General features: G+C 42.1%; 1 protein-coding gene across 1 annotated transcript in view; it reads left to right on the forward strand.

Annotated features, from left to right (window-relative positions):
- LOC136632189 (tyrosine-protein phosphatase non-receptor type 11-like) overlaps positions 1-22,877 on the forward strand; it is a 110,307-nt gene extending 87,430 nt beyond the window's left edge. The window contains exons 8-16 of the mRNA XM_066606898.1: positions 1,770-1,849; positions 4,059-4,214; positions 6,126-6,257; positions 10,303-10,457; positions 10,544-10,611; positions 12,518-12,669; positions 20,115-20,215; positions 21,689-21,808; positions 22,546-22,877. Of these exons, the coding sequence (XP_066462995.1) occupies positions 1,770-1,849; positions 4,059-4,214; positions 6,126-6,257; positions 10,303-10,457; positions 10,544-10,611; positions 12,518-12,669; positions 20,115-20,215; positions 21,689-21,773 (929 nt within the window). The 3' untranslated portion in view covers positions 21,774-21,808; positions 22,546-22,877. The remainder of the gene's footprint in view (positions 1-1,769; positions 1,850-4,058; positions 4,215-6,125; positions 6,258-10,302; positions 10,458-10,543; positions 10,612-12,517; positions 12,670-20,114; positions 20,216-21,688; positions 21,809-22,545) is intronic.
- The last annotated feature ends 1,669 nt before the right edge of the window (positions 22,878-24,546 follow it).

Raw genomic sequence — 24,546 nt, forward strand, 5'->3', positions numbered from 1 at the left:
ACATCCCAGCTGGTCCTCACTACCATCCTGCAGAGGATAGTCTGTTCCAGCCTACCTGTCCATATTCTATAAGCCTGCTGCATGGATCAGAGAGCACGTTGTGTTATACTGCTGTTTGACCAAGTGAGAAAGGGCTCTATCTTAAGGAATTTTTGGGAAAGCTTTCACCTGGTTCTGCTAACTCCCATGTGTCCTGTTCTTGGACTACCTGGCAGTTTAGAGTCAATTGTCTGTTTTGGGGGACTTATGCCCTAATTTTTCTGGACCTATAACCCTGCCCTAGTCCATCTGTAACCCACTTTTTTAATATATCCCTTAATATAAAGTCTTACAATTACAAAAGGTCCTTTTGAAGGCAACCATAATGCTGAGTTTGACACCCCTAATCCAGAGTATTCCCTTTTGCTGGATGTTTTTTCTCAATCACACCATTCTCTGCTAACCATAGACACTGTTTGAATGAGAAACTCCTATAAGGCTGGCAGTGTATGAAATCCTGGCCTCGGCTAACTTTATCACTAATGACCAAGCCTCGTTGTAATTCACTCAGATTGCTGCATCTTGCTATTTAATGTGGATTCACACTGATCCATAGAAAACTTGCTCACTTGATTTTATGCTGCACTCCGGGTCATAGATCTAAAATCAATGTAGGGAAGCTCCGATCAAGAAAAGGAAGGTGTCTATAATAAAGTGACCACCACAGGTTAGATGATGATGAAAAAGATTTGCCCTTGGGTTTATTGCTGTGATGCAGTTTGATCGTGTGGGATTGATCACATTGTCTGTGTTTGCCAAGAAAAAAGCATTGTGGATGCGTTAGTGCTTACTATCTTACTGTTATTATGGAATAGAATACATCTACTAGCTTGGACATTTGTCAGCTGGAAAATGTTTCTTACATGTACTTCTCTATATACTCATACAAGAGGCAAAAGAAGTGGAGCAACTTTTTAAGGTTAATGGGTAAAAAAAAATACATGTTGAAGACTTACAAAGTTGTATAACTTCATGATGTAACTTTTAGCATGAAGAAAAACGGAAGGGGGTCAAAGGAGAATTTTTTTTTTTTTAGAGAACTGACAACATTGATGATGGGGCTGACCCATGATGCTGTGCCCCATGAGTTCAGTGGGTTGAATGTTCTAGGGAACCATAAGGGTGGCCACATATATTAGATGAGCCAAACCACCGAACATCTAATATGTATGGGGGGCTCCTGAGTATCTGATCATAACTGATGGCTGATAAGAGTCCTGTAATTGGATTTCATCTGCCTAATCCTTTTGTTCAATGGTGAGACCCCCCCCCCCCCCCGATCATAAAGTAATCCCCTATCCTATGGATAGGGGATATCTTTTGGATTTTGGAATAACACCTTTAAAGGAGCACTAAGCATAAAAGAAAAAGAAAACCTCCTAGCTCTTCCTCTCTTAATTACTCTCCATCTGCTCCTCGCTATCCTGTAAGAGCGTTATCTGCAGCAGGAGCTTCTTCCCACTAGGATAAAAAGATTAAGCCCCACCCTCTTGAATAAACCTCATCCCTACCAGCTGAACATGGACATAGATCTGCAGACTTTCTAGAAGACTGTTTGTTTTAGGAACATGCAGAAAATCCTGCAAACTGAGAAATGTTGTGCTTAAGTTTGGCCTCCGTTAAGTGTTCCTTTAAGGACTCCTGTACTCGTCACCCACTCATGAGTTGGCATCAGTATGAAATGTGATAAGTTTGGAAGGTAAAATAATGTTTCTTTGTTTCTTGTGCAGTTGATACTACGCGGGTGGCACTGAGAGATACGGATGACAGCATTCCAGGGTCAGATTATATCAATGCCAACTACATCAAGGTAATAACATTAAGTCGTGTTCCAAATAATAATGTCGTAGTGTGTTGGTGGCTATTGGGGGATGGAGTAGAAAATATGACACGTGAAGACCACGATATAGAGAAAATAAGTGGAATATGTGCAACTATTCACATGATGAAGAAACAAATAATACATCATACTGTATTGGGTAGTGGTATCGCCACGCAGATTCGAGATACAATGCAGCCGAAGGAGTTACAAAACAATACAATATTTGCTAGAAAATTTAAATGAGTAATGTTATAATAACAAGCAAGGAGGTAACTTTTACTGTAGATTCACCTGTCCCTAGCTACGGCTAACTAGGATTAATACTTTGTGTTTAACACAAAATAACAGCAGTAATACTTTCTGGAAAATATCAAGTACACTCGATAATCAACAAGGCCGTATGACTGAATACAATGTACAACTTCACTTCAGACCTTTAGAGAGTGTGTGTAAGTGGGTAAGTGATAGAAAGCAGAGGGTGGTTATAAATGATACACACTCTGATTGGGTCACCGTTACTAGTGGGGCACAACAGGGGGCAGTATTGGATGGGTTACTAGTGGGGTACCACAGTGGTCAGTATTGGGCGCTAAACGTTAATATATTTATTAATGACCTGGTAGAAGGATTGCACAGTGAAATATCAATATTTGCAGATGATATAAAACTATGTAAAGATATTAACACAAGAGAAGACACAATGTGGTTGCAAGAGGATCTGGATAAGTTGGGACTTGGGTTGAAAAGTCATAAAAAAGGTTTAACACTGATAAATGGATGGTTCTGTATATGGGCAAACCACTGGGTAACACTGATATGGAAAAGGACTTGGGGATTTTAGTTATCTGTACACTTAACTGAAGCAACCAGTGTCAGGCAGCTGCTGCCAAGGCAAATAGGATCATTAGGTGCATCAAAAGAGGTCTGTGGGCATATGATGAGAACATTGTTCTTCTTCTTTACAAGTCACTGGTCAGACCACACATGGAATATTGTGGACAGTTTTGGGCACCGATACTCAAGAAGGACATATCAGAGCTTGAGCGGGTACAAAGGCGAGCAACTAAGTAATACATGGATGGGTTGACTAAATACCCAGAGAGGTTATTAAAATTGGGGTTATTTAGTTTATAAAAAGGACAGATGAGAGGGGAACTAATACATATGTATAGGTATTTCAGTGGTCAGGACATGGTGAAGGTGAATTCAATTAAAGAGTTTAGACGCCTTTCTTGAGCGATACAATATTACATATTATAGTCACTAATTACTTCAGAAGGGTTGTTGATCCGGGGATTATTCTGATTGCCAGAATTGAAGTCTGGTGAGATGGGCATGTAACATATAATGTTACTTACCGGCCTGTAGTTTCCAGGTTCGCTTTTTGACCCCTTAGTGAATATCTACACCACATTGGCTACATGCTAATCCAGTGGAACAGACCACGTCACTATAGAGTCCTTAAATATAAGAACAATGGAGTGTCTATGACATTGCTTCATTCCCTTAGAACCCAGGGGTATATGCCATTGGGACCTAACAATTTGTATATTTTAGTCTTTTTAAGGCGGCTCTGCACTTCTTACTGGATGAAATTGGTGACATTTAATAGAGAGTTAATTCTATCACTCTGCATCTTATCTGACATTTCATTTTCTTGAGTGAGTGTACTAGCAAAAAAACTATTTAATAGATTTGCTTTCTCTCCATTTTCCCTCATTACTTTTTAAAAGGCCAAGACTTTCCGCCTTAATCTTTTTGCTTTTTATATAGTTGAAGAACAGTTTAGGGTTCGTTTTACTTTCAGAAATTCCTTTGTAGTGAGATGAGGTCAGCACTATAAAAGTTCCCAGGGAGCATGCTCAGTTCTGTTTGGAGCAGCCATCTTGGTGCTCCGTTGTGAAGCCCAGTACACTCTAGGCATTGCCACACCTCCAGTCCTTCCAAGGCCACATTAACCCCTTCAATGTTATTGTTCGGGGTTAGAAAAAAAGGCTGTCCTGCCCACTCTTGTCTATGGGTTGTGTCTGTTGTTGCATATCATTTATCCCCCAAGTGTTTGCTAGTTGTTCCTCTTAGTATATCCAGACCTATGTTTTATGAATTGCCACACAAACATATGATACAGTATATAGTAGTTCTTGGTAGTATATTCCTTTGCATTTTGAGTCTTATGTTTGTATGTCTGTACCCTCAGAGTACACTGGATGAGACACGTGGGAACCGGCCCTATAAAGTGTATATAGCCACTCAGGGATGCCTTCAAAACACGGTGTGTGACTTCTGGTCCATGGTCTATCAGGAGAACACTCACGTCATTGTTATGACTACCAAAGAGATGGAGCGCTCAAGGGTAAGCGGTACGGGCATGGCTGGTATTGTGGTTGGTCAGTGCTGAGTTGCTGGTTTTGCTTCTTTATTTTACTCTCCAACTGTTGTTGGATTTCCTCTTCAGTCATTCATAATATTATTCTGAAACTACCTACCAAAACCATCCATTAACAGTCGTTGCCTCACAGAAAAGTTATAAAAGTCCAGCTAACACTGGTTTAGGATCTGTGTTTTGTAAATAATAGCATTTGCCGTAAAACAACAACGTTGCAGCATATTTTCTTGGAATGCTGTACGGTGTTGTTCCTCCCGGAAATGTATAAATGGACCACTGACTATTGGAGAAGTCCAGCACTCGCCTTGATAAGCTTCATTTAAATGAAAAAGATCCCAGAAGGACGCTTATGCATTTCGAATTGCTCAAATGGGTTCTTAGTCATTGCGAGTCAGGTGCATAAAACACTTCCTATTCGAAGACGCATCTTATCCTGACGCATTCACAGTCTAAGTTGTATCAGAATAAGATGAATCTTCAAATATACACTGTCCTAGCAAAAGTATTTGAGCACCCCTAGCTATAGAATGGATCGTGTCTTATTAGCACTACACATGTCCTAAACCATGCTGCATAAGATGCGACCCTTGGAGGTGTCAGCCATAGTTTGTGATGGGAACTGCACACTATTGGATATATGGGTTGTGCTACTGCACCCATGCCATCCATCATAAAGGGCAATGCATCGGCTGTCTACAATGGTGCAAGGAGTATTATCACTGGACAGAAGAGCACTGGAAGAACGTTCAGTGGAGTGACAAATCACACTATTCCATCTTCACATCAGAAGGATGTACCTGGATGTGGAGGAGCCTGGGGAACGCCTTTTGGATGAGTATGCTGTGCCAACAGTTGAGCAAAGTGGAGGTACCAATCTAGTCTGTGGATGTTTTACGTGGTATGGTCTTGTAGTGACAAGAACCATGAACATGGAGGTGTACCGTGACATTCTAGATAATAATGCGCTGCTGACAATGTGGTAATACTCTTGGAATGGTCAGCCATACTTCCAACAAGACAAGGAGCCTCATCACAAATCCAGTGCTACTTTATATTGGTTTGAGGTTATAAATATTGCACAATTGGACCGGCTGCACAGAGTCCCAACCTGAACCCTACTGAACATGTTTGGGATAAACTGGAACATCGGGCCAGGAAATATGAACAGCGTCAGATATTTGCAGGATGAGTAGAGGGAAATACCAGCTATAGTGTATCAGATGTTAGTAGAAAATATGCCACGGAGAGTATCTGTCATTTAGGAGCCTCACTAACAACATGGCAATAAATGCTACCTTGGATGGCCTTCTGTTTGAGGCAGGCAGCTGGGAGAACATTGGGTGTAGCAATCACGTGAGGATACAAGCATGTCATCGCTATGTCCTATGCAAGCAAAGATCGGCAGTGGTGGCACTGTAACAGTGGGCAATTTAGGAGGGGACTACTCCTATATATTTTACTTTTCAGCATCCCTTTAACTGCCAGCAAGTAAATCAGAAAACCTTTTTAAGTAGCTAAAGCAGTAAGTTCTAGCTGCACCCACCAAAGAGCCCCTAAACGGATGATGTGGCGGAGGGAGCCCCCTTCCTCCACCGCCTCAGCTGCACAATATGATCTGTTGGGAATCATCGCCTGCCTCCTTGCAGCATTTTTTTGCTATAACAGTAATCAGGTATACCAGGACTAACTAGTATTGCATTGGTGGAAGAAGGATGCTTTATTGTATGCATCTGTGCTGCATCACGGTTTGTTTTCTGGCTCGGATATAATAAGACCTTTCAAACATACTTTATATCTCTTTTCTAATTAGCAGAACTCTGAACAGAATAGACTGTTCGACGCGTGCGTTTCCTAAGCCTTATGTCTCTGATGTTACAGAAAAAATGTTTCCGATATTGGCCCGATGAGAACTGCTCCAAGGACTATGGCTGCATCTGCGTCTTGAGTCTGGCCTTGCATCAAGAAAAAGACTATATCCTGCGGGAGTTGCAGATGTCACGCACAGACAGGGTAAGACTTCCCATATCACTTTTTATTTTAGTATTGATGCTGCAATTTCTGCACATGCCAGTCAGGTTATCCTCCTTTACTGGAGTTAAACTTGACTTGAATACATTTTTAAAGCAGTCAGAGCTCCAAATCCATTGCACAAAAAGTATCTGCCTGTAGTCACCGCTATAGGGGGAGCTTACTGTATAGTATATATTATTCAGTTCAATGTGTAACCTGTATGCAGTGAGCTCCCCCTGGTGGCCTTTGTGGACAGCTATATTATTACTTAATTCTATGTCTATGCAGGATATTTGGAGTTGTGCACCAGAAAATTTCTCATATTTATAAAGATTTCATATAAAACTCATTAGCACAGAATGTTGGACATATGTGGATTAAACACAAGCAAAATCATGTTCTAGGTTAGACAATCGCATCTGGATTACGGTCATTTTTACTACCCATAGAACTCTTTATCCTGTTTAAGGGATCGGGTATGAGGGAAGGACAGCGCTAAAGATTCATGGGCTGTGCTGCAAAAGGTTCAGCTTGGCTAACCGCCCTTTCTCCACCCCAACCTGTGTTCATGGCTGCTGCCCATGGCCCATCTGTAAGTTTCAGCTGCACCTAGATCTCTTTAGTGACCCATTGATACAGCACTAGCCAGGTGGAGTGCTAAAGTTTTAAAAGATCCTGGGCAAAAGTCCCATGATGCATCGGCAACTCAACTTGCCCTCCCCTTCCCGATCCCCTCCAACCCCCCCCCCCCCAAAAAAAAATATATATAGTACACAGACATGTTCTCTTCTCTATCCAGGCCTAGACCACTAAGACTTCTTACAGTCCTGATTCATCCTTGCACACATACTTCCTATCCTGCTGCTACCCCTAATGCCCTTCTTGGTACTCCTACACAATAATGGTGTCCCACAAAGTTAATAGTTCTGCACATTCTGCCCACCAGAATATAATAATATTGTCTTCATTGCCCCACAGTAATGATGCTCTCCTTCCACACTGTAAAAATTCTCCCTTTGTGCACCTGAGCAGATAATGGTGCCCCATAGTAATTCCATTTTGTGCCCCCACAAGTCTCTGTACCAACTTGTATTACTTCCTGACTGCTCTATTAGGGGGAGGAGGATTCATTAAAGAACAACCAGATGCACAGGGCCGCCATGACTTTAGGACCCAGCCACAATTGCTGTGACTGCTATAGCTCTGCCACTGTTTGGGGCTTAGCTTTGGATCATAGTGTCCTGGTGTGCTGATTCTTATCTTCCGTGGATTCAGAGATTTGCTTGATAGACTCTCCCATAGCTCTTGGGCACACGGAAACTGTTATGATTCACAGCCACCATCTTGCTCCACCACTCTCCGCTGGCAGCCGCGGCATGTGCTCTCCCCACCTTTGCAGCAGATGTCCAGCTCTGGCCTCCTCTCTGTCCTTCTCTGCTGCCTGAAGGGCACGCTGATGTCTGCAGTCTTAAACGGCCAGTGAGCGTCCTGCTAGTTTGTCTATCAGGGAAAACCTCTTATTATGTAAGGCACCTTCCTCTTTACTGGGTTGTCCCACTCCTTGCTGTTGTGCTGCAGGAAGCAGACGTTGTATAGTAGTAGCGCAGTTTGGTACTGCAGGCGGAGTCCCATTGACTTCACTAGGACCCTGCCTACAGTACCAACCTGGACCTCTGTGCAATGTACAAAGCTGTCTGTTTCCTGCAGCAGAGCGGCTAAAAGCTGCATAGCCCCTTTAAGGAAGGTGCCTAAGTTTTGGTCTTCCTAGTACAGATGAAGGTGCAATCTGTTCGTACTGACTCCCAATTTCTGATTCTGGTTATTCCTGATTGCCTTGCTTTCTCCATTCTTGGCCCCAGCTTTCTTTATTGATGATTTTCCTGTCTACAGCCCAATCCTATTCCTGGCCTGTTGTACCGTACTCAGTATGCTCTGTGTGCCCTGATCTGTGGACCGTCTCTTGTGTTGAAGTATATGCTGCCTGCCTCCATCCTGATCCCCTTTGACTACGCCTTCGTACATACGCTCTTGTTCTGCGCCTGGTCTAATGTAGCTTTAGCTGCCAGTTATCTGGGACCACTTCTAGTGTAACAGCCTGAGGAACCCGCAGCGAAGCCCAGATCCCAACTGGTGGGATGAAAGGGTGAAGACTGAGATTCCTCAGGTGTCACCTCTGGATTTTACCCAAAGACTACGTATAAAGAACATACACAAGATGGGGAAGTCCTGATACAGTAAAGCCTCTACTAAGGCTCTGTTCACATCTCTGTTAGAGGTTCTGTTCAGAGCCCCCGTCGCAAGTTTGTCATGAAATGCAGGACTTTTATGTCCAGTAAAATGTCAGACAGCTGAACACAAACCAAACGGACTTCATGATAGTCAATTGGGTTCATTAGTCGCCCTTCGGTTCGGTCATAAAACTGATCCATTCAGCCAGGACATTCAATTTTCATACTCCTATAATGGAACAGGAAACCGGAATCCCCAAAAACAGGTGTTAACATACCCCAAACCAGACATTTCTGTAATTACTGATACTGAAGAATGGAGGGTGTGAGTGGGGCAGAGATGTAATGTATTGTAAGATCTTCTGTATTAACCGTTGTGTACCTATGGTGCATTTAAAAATAATAGGTTTGCTCCAATGTTGTACATGTCTATAAAAACACTCACTGACCCATGGTTCTTGTCTGGTAATATAACTGCATGCTACATACCAGGTGCCAACACATCAGTTCATCCTTAAAGGATGTGTACACCTTTGCACTTTTTTTCTTAATCATTATGTTTTTGGGAATGAAGACTTTTAGTAATTGGTTTTCATTGTTTGATTTCTATGCTTGTATTGTTTTCCAAGATCTTACAGACCGGAGGTCTGAAATCTTAGTAAATTCTGTCAGACTAAACTGACAGCTCCTCCCTTATCCTGCTTTCCACTGAGCTATTACAGAGGGCTGTAGGACAGTGCTGGGGATGGTGAAGGAGATCAGGAGGACAGAGTAGAGGAAGCTACTGTTACAGAGGGCAGTAATTTTCTGCTGTTATCAGGAGTCAGGGCGAACGGACCAGCAGCCACTCAGATTTAGGATTGAGAGATAGCTATGTAATATTGAGTGGGCATTGTAATGCTACACAGCCTCTTAAAAAGGGGAGGTGGAGCTGAGTTTGCACATGTTGATTAGAGAGACCAGCTGATCAGTGCTGAACACCCAGAGCCAGAAATGTGACTGTAAGAGAGCCTGCAAACCAAGTATGAGACTTTCTAAATGCATGAGAAGGAAAACTCAATGCAAAAAAAACCCAAAAAACAAATAAGTGCATCTTCTTTTTCCGCAGGGACTTCTAAGATATGTGTGTATTGATTTTTCATTCATAAAGTTTGTCATAGCCTTTAATATGAAACTGCAGAATTTGCAATGTAGCTTCCAACGCAGAAGTGAATAATAGTCTAAGAGCACCAAAATATGACACAAGCAATAAAAATAGCACACACTGCCACTTACTGAACCTACTTCAGCAGTGAGAAGGACTGAGAGGGTTCACTTGTAGCCACTTACCCACTTCTGAGACTTGTGTGAAGCACCTCGAGGGGCGTATAAGTGCCTGAAAATGAACCCTCTTGGCATATCTGACTAGCCAAGAATGTTCCGTGAGGCATTTACAGCTAGATGGATATAATACCTCTACATTATGTTGCTATTTAAATGGAGCATGTCACTTATGTATTGCTAATGCAAGTAATTTGCTGCTTTTATATACCATTTCCTTACCACCACGCGTTTGCATCCACTACCCACTAAATGTCACTTGTGCCATATTCAATCCAGTCTTTAATTACACTTGTAATATAAACTATAAAACCTAATAATAAGTAACGTCTATGAAATGACTTCCAGGTTTATGTATGCCATCGACAATCGTAGCACTCCCTCTCTCATCTATGCCACATTAGTATCCATGAGATTGCAGCTTATGAACTTGCAACAAAAACCAAATCCAGGGACCTAACTAGAATATTTCTTTCTAACGCGGTTTACTCTCCTAGGACGAACCTACAAGACGCATTTGGCACTATCAGTATCTAAGCTGGCCAGACCACGGGGTCCCGAATGAGCCGGGAGGTGTTCTGAGCTTCCTAGAAGAAATTAATGCGGCCCAGCATAGTATTCCAGACTCTGGACCTATCGTGGTGCACTGCAGGTACTACGCTGGTTGGACAGGTCTTGTCATCACATCTTATAGTCAGTTTTTGACTTTAAACTTTTTTTTTCTTTCTTCTCTCTCAGTGCTGGAATTGGGCGTACGGGTACGATCATAGTTATTGATATTCTGGTCGACATTATAAACAGACAAGGTAAGTCTTCAGATCAAAAGAGTAAATAAAATATACATGGACTAAAAGGAAATAAAATACATTTACACTGAATGTACACTTTAATGGATACAGCCATTGAGTAGTGCATTGGAACGCCTATGGCATTCAGAACCACTATAAGTTACCATAAAATGGGCGTGGCTTGTATTGAGGGGCGTGGTCACCCTATCCAGACATATTTATGCAGACTTTTCTACAGAAGCAGGCGTAACTTGTACCAGAAATCTGCACCAAATCGTACATTATGTATATTTCCGTGAAGACGCACAGAGGTGCCAAGATCTGCCTATTGCATGCAGAGACATGTGCCTCTGTGCTAAGGAACAAAGAGTTGTACTTTCAGGCATGTTGGAGCACCAGCGTTGTATTTAGCTGCAATTTGCCCGAGTGTGCACCGCCTATTTGTCAGAACAATTCTTGACATCCTCCTCTGACCCCTTTCATGGATGTTTTGCCTCGACCACACTGTTCTCAGTATACTCTCCAGAAATGTTTGGCTGTATGTGAATTACTGAGCTCAGCTAGTCTAACACCAATGACCAAGCTTTGTTGGAAGTCAACAAGGAAGATCACTGGATTTTCCCATTCAAATGTGGATTCACACTGAACCTGATCCACAGAAAACTTGTCGTGTGATTTATTGCTGCACCCCAGGGTCACGGGTCTAATTTCCAGACCGCACAGCTCCACTCATGAAAGGGTTGGTGTCTCTAATAAAGTCACCATTCAGTGTATATGTAATAAAACCCCTCAGCAATGCTGTAGAAAAGAGACATGAATACCCATTCACATATTGCGACCATCGCCGCCACAACACAGCGCCCACAGGAGGAGCAATCCAGTAGACGCTATTTAATCAAGAGCGGAGAGCGGTTCTTTCATACACTATCATGGATGGCTACTCATTTAAATGACTGGCATAGAATTCCACATTTTCTTTGAAATGAGGGCTGCAAGAGAAATATATTCCCTGAGGCAGCTTTCCCCAAGCAATAACAGCTGATTAGTAGGGATTAAAGAGCCTGATTTATGTATAAAAAGCGGTCAATAGGGATTAAAGAACCTGACATCCGTACCAAAAGTGGGTGGTGGGGATTAAAGAACCTGTCTTCTGTACCAAAAGGGGTTGGTAGGGATTAAAGAACCTGATTTCTGTACCAAAAGTGGGTCAGTAAGGATTAAAGAATTTTACTTCTGTACCAAAACTGGTTGTTAGGGATTAAAGAACCTGTCTTCTGTACCAAAAGTGGTTGGTAGGGATTAAAGAACCTGACTTCTGTACCAAAAGTGGTTGGAAAGGATTAAAGAACCTGACATCTGTACCAAAAGTGGGTCGGTAAGGATTAAAGAACCTGTCTTCTGTACCAAAAGTGGGTCGGTAAGGATTAAAGAACCTGACTTCTGTACCAAAAGTGGTTGGTAGGGATTAAAGAACCTGACTTCTGTACCAAAAGTGGTTGGTAGGGATTAAAGAACCTGACTTCTGTACCAAAAGTGGTTGGTAGGGATTAAAGAACCTGACTTCTGTACCAAAAGTGGTTGGTAGGGATTAAAGAACCTGACATTTGTACCAAAAGTGGCTGGTAGGGATTAAAGAACCTGACTTCTGTAACAAAAGGGGTCGGTAAGGATTAAAGAACCTGACTTCTGTACCAAAAGGGGTCGGTAAGGATTAAAGAACCTGACTTCTGTACCAAAAGTGGTTATTGTCATGAGACTGACCCTTTAAAAAAGAATTGTGACAGTCACTCAGTCCATTTGTGTTAATGGTTAGCAGAGCAGTTTGCAGCCCCTTTTTGCTATTTGTGTATTGTAGTTATGATTGTAGAATGATATACACTTTGTCATTTTGAGGTGTGAGGTTTATTGTGTCCTCCACTTACAGGTTTGGACTGTGACATTGACATCCCCAAAACCATACAGATGGTCAGACAGCAGCGCTCCGGCATGGTGCAGACCGAGGCGCAGTATAAATTCATCTACATGGCCGTGCAGAAATATATAGAGACCAGGAAGAGGTATCTGGAGGAAGAGCAGGTGAGAGCATTTCATTTCTCCGTACCGCAGCACCTCTTGCAATAAAACAAGTTTATTTGTGGAATAGATGGAAGTTAAACCGGCATCTTGACTTGGGCAACGGCCTGCAAACTCAGATCCGTAAATAAAACAAAGTTTTTATGTGGCGTTAACCTTGTCGCAGTTTTGAGGGAATGGCGCCATTTACTGTGAACAATTGATTTTATGTTCTCTTAAATGGGAAGTTGCGTCTTCTATGTCTTCCATTTTTGACACTTGCACTCATGATTCCTGAGAACAGCCATTGAAATATGCACTAATGGCAAAATGCACTTCTGTTTTAGACCTTTTTTTTAACTACGGTCTGAGATGAAGCCTACTATTTTCTCTACACTGCGAAAGTAATTCTCTGGAGGCTTTGCTTACAGTTGTATGTGTGTAATTTCTCTCTGTGTACAAATGTAACCATAGGAGCCTATAGTCAAACTACTAATGACCTCCTGTCAGTTAGTATGTATGTGCTTCTGATGCTCTGCCCCTGGTGACCTCATCGCAGGTCCTACAACATATATAAAACACAGAGCCTGACCAACAGAAAAACAACACAGTTAGGGCTCTTGAAAAGGAGAGGACAAAAATAACAAAATGAGGATACAACTAAGCCGTTATTATCTCAGACACAACTCGGCGGTCCTGACTGTAAACACTGACCTACCTGCATGTGTGGGGTCAGGATGGATTTAGTAGAGCTGAGTGTATAATGTGTGGGTCAGAATGGATGTAATAGAGCTGTGTGTAATGTGTGGGGATCATAATGGATGTACCATGTAGAAGAGCTGTGTGTGTCATGTGCTGTCCGTGTAATGTGTGTGATCAAATTGGATGTAGTAGAGCTGTGTGTGTGATGTGTGGGAATCAAGATGGATGTAGTAGAACTGTGTGTGTAATGCGTGGGAATCAAGATGGATGTAGTAGAGCTGTGTGAGTGATGTGTGGGGATCATAATGGATGTACCATGTAGAAGAGCTGTGTGTGTCATGTGCTGTCTGTGTAATGTGTGTGATCAAATTTGGATGTAGTAGAGCTGTGCGTGTGATGTGTAGGAATCAAGATGGATGTAGTAGAGCTGTGCGTGTGATGTGTAGGAATCAAGATGGATGTAGTAGAGCTGTGCGTGTGATGTGTAGGAATCAAGATGGATGTAGTAGAGCTGTGTGTGTGATGTGTAGGAATCAAGATGGATATAGTACAGCTGTGTGTGTAATGTGTGGGGTCAGGATGGATGTAGTAGAGCTGTGTGTGTGATGTGTGGAGATCATAATGGATGTAGCAAAGCTGTGTGTGTAATGTGCTGTGTGTGCAATGTGTGGGGTCTGGATGTTTATAGAAGAGCTGTGTGCGTGATGTATGGAGATCATAATGGATGTACCATGTAGCAGAGTTGTGTGTGCTATGTGTGGGGTCAGGATGGTTGTAGTAGAGCTGTGTGTGATGTCTGGAGATTATAATGGATGTACCGTGTAGCAGAGCTGTGTGTGCAATGTGTGGGGTCAGAATGGTTGTAGTAGAGCGGTGTGTAATGTGTGGAGATCCTAATGGATGTACCATGTAACAGAGCTCTGTATGTGATGTGTTAGCATCAGGATGGATGTAGTAGAGTGGTGTGTGTAATGTGTAGGGTCAGGATGGATGTAGTAGAGCGGTGTGTGTAATGTGTAGGGTCAGGATGGATGTAGTAGAGGTGTGTGTAGTAGAGGATGTAGTAGAGGTGTGCTCGTGCCAAATTTCCTGTTTCTATGACACCGGAAAGTGAAAAAATTACATTCCGCACGTAAAATTTTGACGCCAATTCTTTTGCGCTAGAATTGAATAATGGAGTTGGGACCTATTAACCTTTCCTATTTATGACATAATCAATGCTCGTGCCAAATTTCCCGTTTCTATGACACCGGAAAGTGAGAAAATTACATTCCGCACGTAAAATTTCGACGCCAATTCTTTTGCGCATAGAATTGAATAATGGAGTTGGGACCCATTAACTTTTCCTATTTATGACATAATCAATGCTTGTGCCAAATTTCCTGTTTCTATGACACTGGAAAGTGAAAAAATTACATTCCGCACGTAAAATTTCGACGCAATTCTTTTGCGCTAGAATTGAATAATCTAATTGGGACCCATTAGCTTTTCCTATTTATGACATAATCAATGCTCGTGCCAAATTTCCCGTTTCTATGACACCGGAAAGTGAGAAAATTACATTCCGTACGTAAAATTTCGACGCTAATTCTTTTGCGCTAGAATTGAATAATCGAGTTGGGACCCATTCGCTTTTCCTATTTATGACATAATCAATGCTCGTGCCAAATTTCCCGTTTCTATGACACCGGAAAGTGAAGAAATTACATTCCGCACGTAAAATTTCGACGCCAATTCTTTTGTGCTAGAATTGAATAATGGAGTTGGGACCTATTAACTTTTCCTATTTATGACACAATCAATCCTCATGTCAAATTTCATGTTTCTATGACACCAGAAAGTGAGAAAATTAGATTCCGTACGTAAAATTTGGACGCTGATTCTTTTGCGCATAGAATTGAATAATCGAGTTGGGACCCATTAGCTTTTCCTATTTATGAAATAATCAATGCTCTTGCCAAATTTCATGTTTCTACGACATTGGGAAGTTGGAGAACTTTTGGCGAGTCAGTCAGTCAGTCAGTCAGTCTGTCAGTGAGGGCTTTCAGCTTTATATATATATATAGACAAGTACTAAGGGTGCACTGTGTATCCATATCTGGTCCCCTATATATTAGGACAAGTACTGAGGATGCACTGTGTAGCCATGTCTGGGCCCCATATATTAGGACAAGTACTGAGGATGCATTGTGTAGCCATGTCTAGTCCCCTATATATTAGGACAAATACTAAGGGTGCACTGTGTATCCATATCTGGTCCCCTATATATTAGGACAAGTACTGAGGATGCACCGTGTAGCCATGTCTGGGCCCCATATATTAGGACCAGTACTGAGGGTGTACTGTATAGCTGTGGCTAGGCCCCCTATATGCTAGGAGAATAAAGTTTCTTAACCCGTTTGGCTCTCCAGAAATGAGTATGAGTTAGAGTAGGGTTCCCCAACTCCTGTCCTCAGGGACCACCAACAGGTCATGTTTTCAGGATTTCCTCAGTGTTGCACAGGTGATGTAATTATTGTCAGCGCCTCAGACATTGCCACAGGTGTTGTTACCATAGGATATCCTGTAAACATGACCTGTTGGTGGTCCCTGAGGACTGGAGTTGGGGACCCCTGAGTTAGAGGCATCGTAAATGCACGTAGCTCTCTCCATTGTTTATAGGATTTATGAAATGCCAGGCTGTTACCTCAACATCCATCCTCTACAATAGAGAGTGCCACGAGTATAGTCTCCTCTCTGGAGTGCTGATTGGGTGGAAGGTGACCCCCTTTCTCCCAATAGGTGGGAGTCCTGGAAGTGGATCTTGCTTTGATTTATTATAGCATATACTTAGGATATAACCTAAATGTCTCACATGAGAATACCCTTGTGGCCCATGGAAGTAGTTCAGTATGGCAATGTGGCTCTCAGACAATAAAAAGTACCCCTGTTGAGATCCTCCACACTATTGGTTGAACACAACCCTGCTTGCTAATGAGAAAAAAAAATAAGCTACCTCTAGTGATGTTCTACAAGGTGGACCATCAAAATGTAGCCAGCACCATACTCTTATAAAAGCTGTCTTTGTTGCCCATAGCAATCAATCACAATGCAGCTTTCATTTGTTATACTGCGGAAGTAAAATGAAAGCTGTGATTGGTTGCTATGGGCAACAAAAGGCATTTTCATTTTTACATTGCTGGATTACTCCCAGAGTGATCTGTGACATCATAGAATGAATCATGTGACCCGCTGGAGTGCAGAGCGCTCGTGATCCAGGTGATGCAATCATGAACAGCCTGTAGAGGGAAGATCTCCCTCAACCCAACCCAATCCATTCTAGCCTGCTCAGACCAGCCAGATTACATCATAAGGAATTATCACACTGAGAACTGGCTTTATACTTCCCTGGTACATCCTTGCAGTTTCTACATCCGTTTCCATGCTGCACAACTGACCGCCCAGGATAAACTGCATGAGAGGTGTTGCACTGGGCACTGCCACTTTGATCCTCTGATTCCTACCCTGCTTTAGGATGGAGCACAACCAGCACAAGCCAAGTGTACTCTGTGGGGTGTGCTCCACTAATAATGAACAGCTAGAGAACATGCTCAAGAGGTGCTCCTGGCATTGATGAACAACCAGAGCATGTGCTCTGCACTCTGAGCATGCTCCAAATGTAAAAATTAGTATACAGAAAGACAGATTTTTCTACGCCTAGGGTCGGATTGAAGAAGGTTCAACTGCTCCTTGTACGCCTAGGGTCGGATTGAGTTCCCAAATTTGGGCATACACTTTCAGAACAACTTTCACTTTCTGATTACTCTGGAAATAATGAGACAAATTATCTTCCAAAGGACATAGCTTGTTCGAAATACCTGTTGCAATTTTCAAAATCATGTCTCCCTGATTAGCAACTACCAGATGGGCCACAGTGAAGTATCCCGGCACCGCACTCTTATGGAAGCTGTCTAACAGAAAATCTGTTCATTGCCTATAACAACCAATCACAGAGTAGCTTTCATTTTCCCTCAGCAGTAGAAGAAATGGAAGCTGATTGGTTGCTATGGCCAACAGACAGATTTTCTTTTAGACAACTTTTCATAAGAGTGTGGTGCCGGGATACTTCTCCAAGGCCCTCACTGTAGCATGGCTTCACCTCGCGGTCTACAGTTGTAGGTCCAGATGTGGAGAAGGTTGCAATTTCCTGCAGGAGTTAAAAGGTTAAAAAAATATACAGATTGTCTCACTAGCCAGCATCTGTCCACATGGACAAGACTTGGAACTACAACCACGCAACCCTTCCTGCACTCAGAGGCTGGAGAAGCTTTTTGACCCCTTGAGGACGCTGTTGTTTTTCAGTTTTATTTTCTCCTCCCCACTTTCAAAGAGCCATACTTTCTTAATTTTTCCATCATTGTTCCAACTCGTTTTTTTGTGCCACAAGTTGTATTTTTTTCAATGTTACCACTTAATGTACCAGATAATGTACTGAAAAACTTTAAAAAATGTCTAAATGGGGTGAAAAAAATACTTTCTGTCGCCATCTTCTGACCACCATAACTTTATTTTTCACTGCTGGGACTGTGTGAGGGCTCATTGTTTGAGGGTCGGCCTGTAGTTTTTATTGGTATCATTTTGGGGTACATAGGACGGTTTTGTTTCTTTTTGTTTTAATTTTATCTTGGTGACAGAGTGAATAAAAAAGCGCAATTCTGACACTGTGTTTTTTTTCTTTTTGACAATGTTCACCATGCAGGCTAAATAATGTGTTATTTTAACAGACAGGACTTTTATGGATGTGGCTTTTTGTCTTGTATGTTTTGAGGTGTTTTTTTTTTTTCCTTCTGATAATGGGCAAAATTTTTAGACTTTTCAATATTTCATATAATAAATGAAAATTTTAAAAAGTTAAAAATCCCAATTTATGTCCCTATTGGAAATTTAGTCATTGTTTTATAACTTGTACAGTTTACTGTATTACTTCAGTATTGCAGTGTATTTGTAGTATACCGGCATTCTGTTAAGCCTTGCTGCTGGGTGTTGGGCAGAGGCGTAACTTGAAGCTCTCGGGCCCCGATGCAAAACTTGTAACAGGGCCCCCAACTATAATGCTTTACTTATAGTACTGGGTTCTCTATATGGAGAAGAGATGCCTTATGGGCCCCCTAAGGCTCCTGGGCCCGGGTGCAACCGCATCCCCTGCATTCTCTATAGTTACGCCCCTGGTGTTGGGGGTATGTCTCTCACACAGCTAGAGATACTAAGGAAGACTGCAAAGAAACTCCACCATACCCTACACAAGGATGACCGTCTGAGAACCATATTCCCGGACCCTCCCCTGCTGTGTTACAGGCAACCTCCTAAATTGAGGAACTTAATAATCAGGAGTGCATTGGCCTCTAACACACAAAAAGGAACTTACCCCTGTAATGTAAGGAGCTGCAAGACTTTCTCACATATACGGACAGGATACAAATCCCGAACACACAACAGGACTATAAGATCCCGGGGACATTCGCATGTTCCACATCTGATGTTGTGTACCTAATCCTGTGCAGTAAATGTCCTGTTGGGGGTGGGGGTGGGGGCTTTATATCGGGTAAACAGGACAAAAACTGAGAGCCAGGATAAGATCTCCGTGCTACTCAATTAGAGAGGGTAAAGATGGAATTACCTGTGACAAAACATTTTTGTGGTCAGGGACACAGCATAGAGCAGATGAGTGTTATCATACTGAAGGGCAACTTCAAATCACAGCGTCACAGAAGAATTTGGGAGTAAGTTTATCGCCATGTTTGATGGGTATCAAGAATCAAATGAACCCCAGCCCAGGATTCTTGCATCAGTGGAGAATATAAAAGGTCTGAAGGAGGTCAAGTCAGGTGTCCTCTTCCCAACCATTGTCTGGCTTTTGTTTTTTTCATAAAAATTCAGAAATTGATTGTAAGAAAGTTGCCATACATTAGGTGGTGCTACAGAGCTAGTGTTACCATATTTCCATGTGCAGTTCAAGAAAGGATAAGAGACATTATAAAACTGTCACATTCCTCAGCTCAGTGGACTGATTCAGTATTTGTTTCTCTGCTCAGATTGTCTTGTGTTTTTTTTTAAGTCTCAAATTTCTGTGTGTGAACATTTACTTAGATCAAGAAGAGTGTCCCTTCCCCTCCCCTCTGCATCTGTATGTTATAATTGCGTGCCGTCCAAACCAGCTCCATTTTAGCCTGATGAAGGGTGGATAATAGAACCACCCGAAAGCTCGCTGAAAGATCATGTATTATTGTTAGCCATTAAAAGGTATCATATCTACAAGATTACTTGGATTCACTTTACTTTACTGGCCAACACGGTACCAAACCTTTTTCTACACACTCTGATACTGTTCAATCAGTGCTGGGATGTTTAGGGACACACTTCTTTGGCAAGGGAAATGGCAAAGCTCAGTTGTTAATTTATTCATAAATTGCCAGTAGGAATAACAGAGGAACAGTACAATGCAAAGTTAAAAGAAAACCTGCTCTAGAATAGTTTTTTTCTTTAATGGAGAATAAAAGTATTTCCGAAAACAGACAGTCAGGAGAGGTGACGGGTTCTCTTTAAAGGTTTTTTTTTTTTTGCGGAATTAATGCGTGATTTGGTGGAGGTGAAGGAGCGCTGACTGTAATGGCGCACTCATTGGAAATCCGCTGGCTTAAAAACTGGTACAGATGACTGTAGGTGGCAAACTATTGAAAACTTATTTAGGCTTTATGGATTTCTTTATAATGCTTGTTTTCTTTGTACAGAGAGGCCGGACAAAGGAGCGCGAATATAGCAACATTCATTACCCTCTTGGGGAGAAGTTAAAAGCCAAAGCACCATCAGCTGCCACACCTAGCCAACCTAGGTAAGCAGGGGCAGGGTCACCGTATAGTGCCCCTATAGATGGCTTCTACCAGTTTGCTTGTTCTATGTACTTTATATTGTTGTATGGATAGGAAGATGTAAATAAACCTGACCGTCCGTCCGTATAGATGCACTCCACGCCACCGAGAATATAACCGGTGGTGCTGCTGACATTTACTAACCTTTTCCAATCCAATGTGTATCCTGGTTTTCCTAGGGGGCTTACTCTTTTTCTGCCGTTATACAACGGCGCTATATGCTGGCTAGAGCCAGTACTGCATGAGGTGACACGTTGGATAGGCTCCGACAGCAGAGAGGCTGGCAGTATACAGTAAGAGAACCCCGACGGACGTCTTCCAACATCGGAGCTGTACAGCCTTAAATCATAATGTCTTCAGAGGTCAGACAGTGGATTGGAAAGGGTTAATATATGGGCAATCAGTGAAAGTGACCCTATGGTTTCCGGACACGGTCCGGTCCAGGACCAGAGGGGAGGCCTTAGATTATCTGCAGGTATTCTTCTCACCTATCCGCTCCGTATTTGTACCTTCAAGATGACTGCAGCAATTTTCTAACTACCTTATTGCACTTTTCTTTGATTGGCCACTGCTGATCACGTGAGCAGCTCTGGCTAATCAGAACAGGTACAGTCCGTTGGTAGTCTATCTCTATCAATAGATTAAGGGGATTAGGTAGTCTAAAGGGCTGCAAATGGGACCTGGAACTTGTGGATGGGAAGGATGGCGGAGAAGAACAACCGTAAGAAATATAACTGCTCCCTCCCCCTCCGGTACCAGGACAGAACTTTGTACCAAAACCTGTAGGGCCACTTTAAGCGTCATGTATAGAATTAGGAAAAAGGTCTATGTGTTGCCTTCCTTCTCTCATAAACAGCACCACCTTTGTCCATGGGCTGTAATTAGTTATTACATCTGATCTCCATTCACTTGAATGCTGCTAAGCTGCAATACCAGAGAGGCCCAAGGGAAAGAGTGGCACTTTCATATAGCGTAATAAAGAGAAAAAATGCTCTAAATTGTATCAGTACAATCATCAGATAAACAGTCCGGTGACTAGTGATATTTGTCCTCAACTAGCTGGTGCTGTATATACTGTTAAGCAATGTTGAACTGGTAGATTGGCTGCCCCAACTAAGGACCCTCTGTTAGCTAATGGAGCATACCATGTCCAGTTTACTCTTTGGCTATAGAGAACAGTAATCCATTGAGGGTCTTGTTAATTCCATTGGGCATCTTGTAGTGCTGAGTTATCCCAGCTGGTCTTGATGGACACACGACAGAGGCTAGAGTTTTCCATTTGTCATAGAACTACTACTTCTTCTGCCTAATTCATTTACAATGGAGCTTCGGATGTTTGAATGCATTGCCCAGTTTTCTTTCTGCCATCCCTTACACTTTATAAGCTGGGTCTAATATAATGACTTTCATGCATTTGTCATATTTTCTGTTTGCAGAGTCAGCGATGATTCCACCTGTGTCTATGAGAATCTGAATATTAGGAGCACACACAAATCAAGTACTAGTAATGCTGGCAGATAATCCATGGCAATTCCAGATGCACTGAAACTAAATGAGTAAGAACCTCCTGCCTTATACGTTCACATGGCTATTGGATGGGGTTGTGTTCAGTAGTTAAGGGATATTGCACAAAATCATTCAGCATTACCATAAGCATTTGTGTACATTCACAAAATCATCTGCAACAGCCTTGCTTCTATTCCTCCCTGTTTTGCATTGAAATTGTAGTTAATTTCCTCCACCACTAGATGGTGCTTTAGCACATCTTATTTTGTCTCATAACAGCACACCATGTGGTTAGGCACGGTATTGCAAGAAAAATCTAGAAATCGTTTTAAAGCATGTGTATGGTTCATATTTTTCAATCTGTTGACATATAAATTTGTGGTGGTCTGTGGTGTTGGCATACCCACCAAGAGCTAGATCAAAGCTGCTCTTTTAACTCCTGGCACAAAGATTTACGAGCAATGCTGTTGAGCACTCCTTAATGATATTCTCATGCTCAATGGGAGGACCCCAACCCAATATTCTCTTCTGTTATACCTTTATGGCATTTCATAAGATGGATGTGCGCACATACATACCTTCAACCTGAAATCAAGGGTCCGGTTATAATTTATGCACAGTGACATACTCATAATAGACAATTAGTTTTGTGTAATTGTTGAAGTGAAGGAGACCCTTATAAGTATTATGTTGGGGGGTCGGGAGGGTTACTGTAGCTGTTGAGTCTTCTGCAATATTCGTCTCAGCATGGCCCACCTGACTATATGCTATATACCCTTTCTTGCAGGACTTGTTGTCTCCACTTCCCTCGCCATGGCTGTCTGGAGTTGTCCCCAGTTCTGCAGCCTCCCCCTGCCTAGCCCCCACGCCAGCTCCCGACGGAGGTACACAAGTGTAAGAGAGACGTGAGCAGGGTGCACTTGTGAGGGAGCGCACATCCACCGTAACTTATTATAACAGAACAATCAATTTTATTATTTTTTTTTGCCTCAGTGTTTTTGGCAAAGTATTTATTTAAGTGCCTATAAGAAGCCACTGAGTTTTAGATCTTTTTATTTGTCAAGTCTTTGTTTTACTCTTTGTTTTATAAAGATGTATAATAAAATGTCAGTCCTAAAAACCAAATGACGCTGATTGTCTCCTACCATAAGAGTCACACCGCCAAAATCCATGTTTTCTAGCACTTTTTAAAAAAAAACAATCTTTACTCTTTTTGAGCCTACAGTCGGCAGTTTGATAGCTGATTATTTTTAATAGAACACTGCAATTTTCCGGACCGGGCTGTCATGGTGCTCAGTTGACCTTACTAATGTGACACAGAAGTGAAATAACTATATTCTTGCTACATTTGGCACCATTATTTTGTCATTTTAGTAAGCGCTGGTTCCCAAAATGAAAAGTAAGTGTTTTTCTCTTTACTATTTAGGACAATACTAAAATACAAAAATAACCCAAATTACCAGAATTTCTGACATCCAGTGTGAGAACATATTTATCATGTGTTCTACATAATATAAAGGCCCTGTCAGCTGCCACAACGTGCCCCTATCATGCAGAATGAAGCCTTCCCTAACCAACAGAAATTAACTTTTGTTCTGCATTGATGCACTTGCTACATTGTTCCCATATGTTCTTAATATAAAAAAAGTTTGCACCCAATTGCTTTACCCGCATGTACAGATGCCGCATAGGTGCCAGGTAAGGGGCACAGGCTTAAAACCTCAATGGAGACCTGGTTATGAGCCGTAATGGAATTGCCTGATTATCTGATCTGGAATCTTACAAATTTGAAGGAATCTAACAAACTCTTGATCTTGGGGGTTCTCCTGGCCCGCTTCTCTGAATCGTTACAGTTGGACACATCTGAGTAATTCATTGAATGAAGATCTTAAGAACCCCAAAGATCCTCAGAAAGGGAAAAATATGGGGTTGGAAATCCTACATAAAGGACCAGGTAACAAAGAAAAGTTAGTGCTGGTAAAAGTGGATCTGAAGGTCATCACGGCGCTCAATATATGACATAATGATACTGTTTACAAGCAATTATTACCTAAATATTACATTGACCCCAACACAAGTATATTAGATATTAAGAGCATTTTTCTGTTGGCTATTGGTCGTTTCAGGGCATAGGGATGCCATAACTGAGACCTCTTATCAGCTGTGATATCTTGTGTTGGGTTTCATGTAATATTTCTTAAAAGTTGTAGATAACGGAGAATGAGCTGCAGTAACCGGTTTGGAAGCTGATCTGCCATCACACTACTGTATACTGCCATATATAATGGTGGTGCGAGGGAAGTCTGCTGTAACATCTCCATACCCTTAACCACTTGGGACAGGAAGACTTTGTGCTTGATTGCCTCCTGATCTCCCTACCTGTGACCCTTAGGAAAAATGTATGTGGCGTGTTGTCCGGCACGGTCTCTTCTAGGGAATTATTTCCCAAAGATGGCTTAAGAAAAAGAGCAAAACATGACTTGTAATCCTTGGTGAGACTTAATGGAAGTCTGCCAGTTACCATATATATAGCATAAGGAGCTAATCCTAATAAGATGCGTCAGGTAGAGGTGAAAGTAACTGCAACTTTTTTATTTTATTCTGTGCTTTCTGGAGTGAAAAATTCTTCTTTGCATTCGTATTCACACCGCCATTGGACCGCCCGGTAGGTGATTCCTCATCCAAAGTCATTCGGGCTCTCTGCCCCTCCACAGGGATGATTAATGTCTACATATCAGGCTGGAGACGCTGCGCATCTGCACTGCCCTTCTGGCTTTGGCGCATGCAC

The sequence above is a fragment of the Eleutherodactylus coqui genome, chromosome 6, assembly GCF_035609145.1.
Source record: "Eleutherodactylus coqui strain aEleCoq1 chromosome 6, aEleCoq1.hap1, whole genome shotgun sequence".
Classification (NCBI taxonomy): domain Eukaryota; kingdom Metazoa; phylum Chordata; class Amphibia; order Anura; family Eleutherodactylidae; genus Eleutherodactylus; species Eleutherodactylus coqui.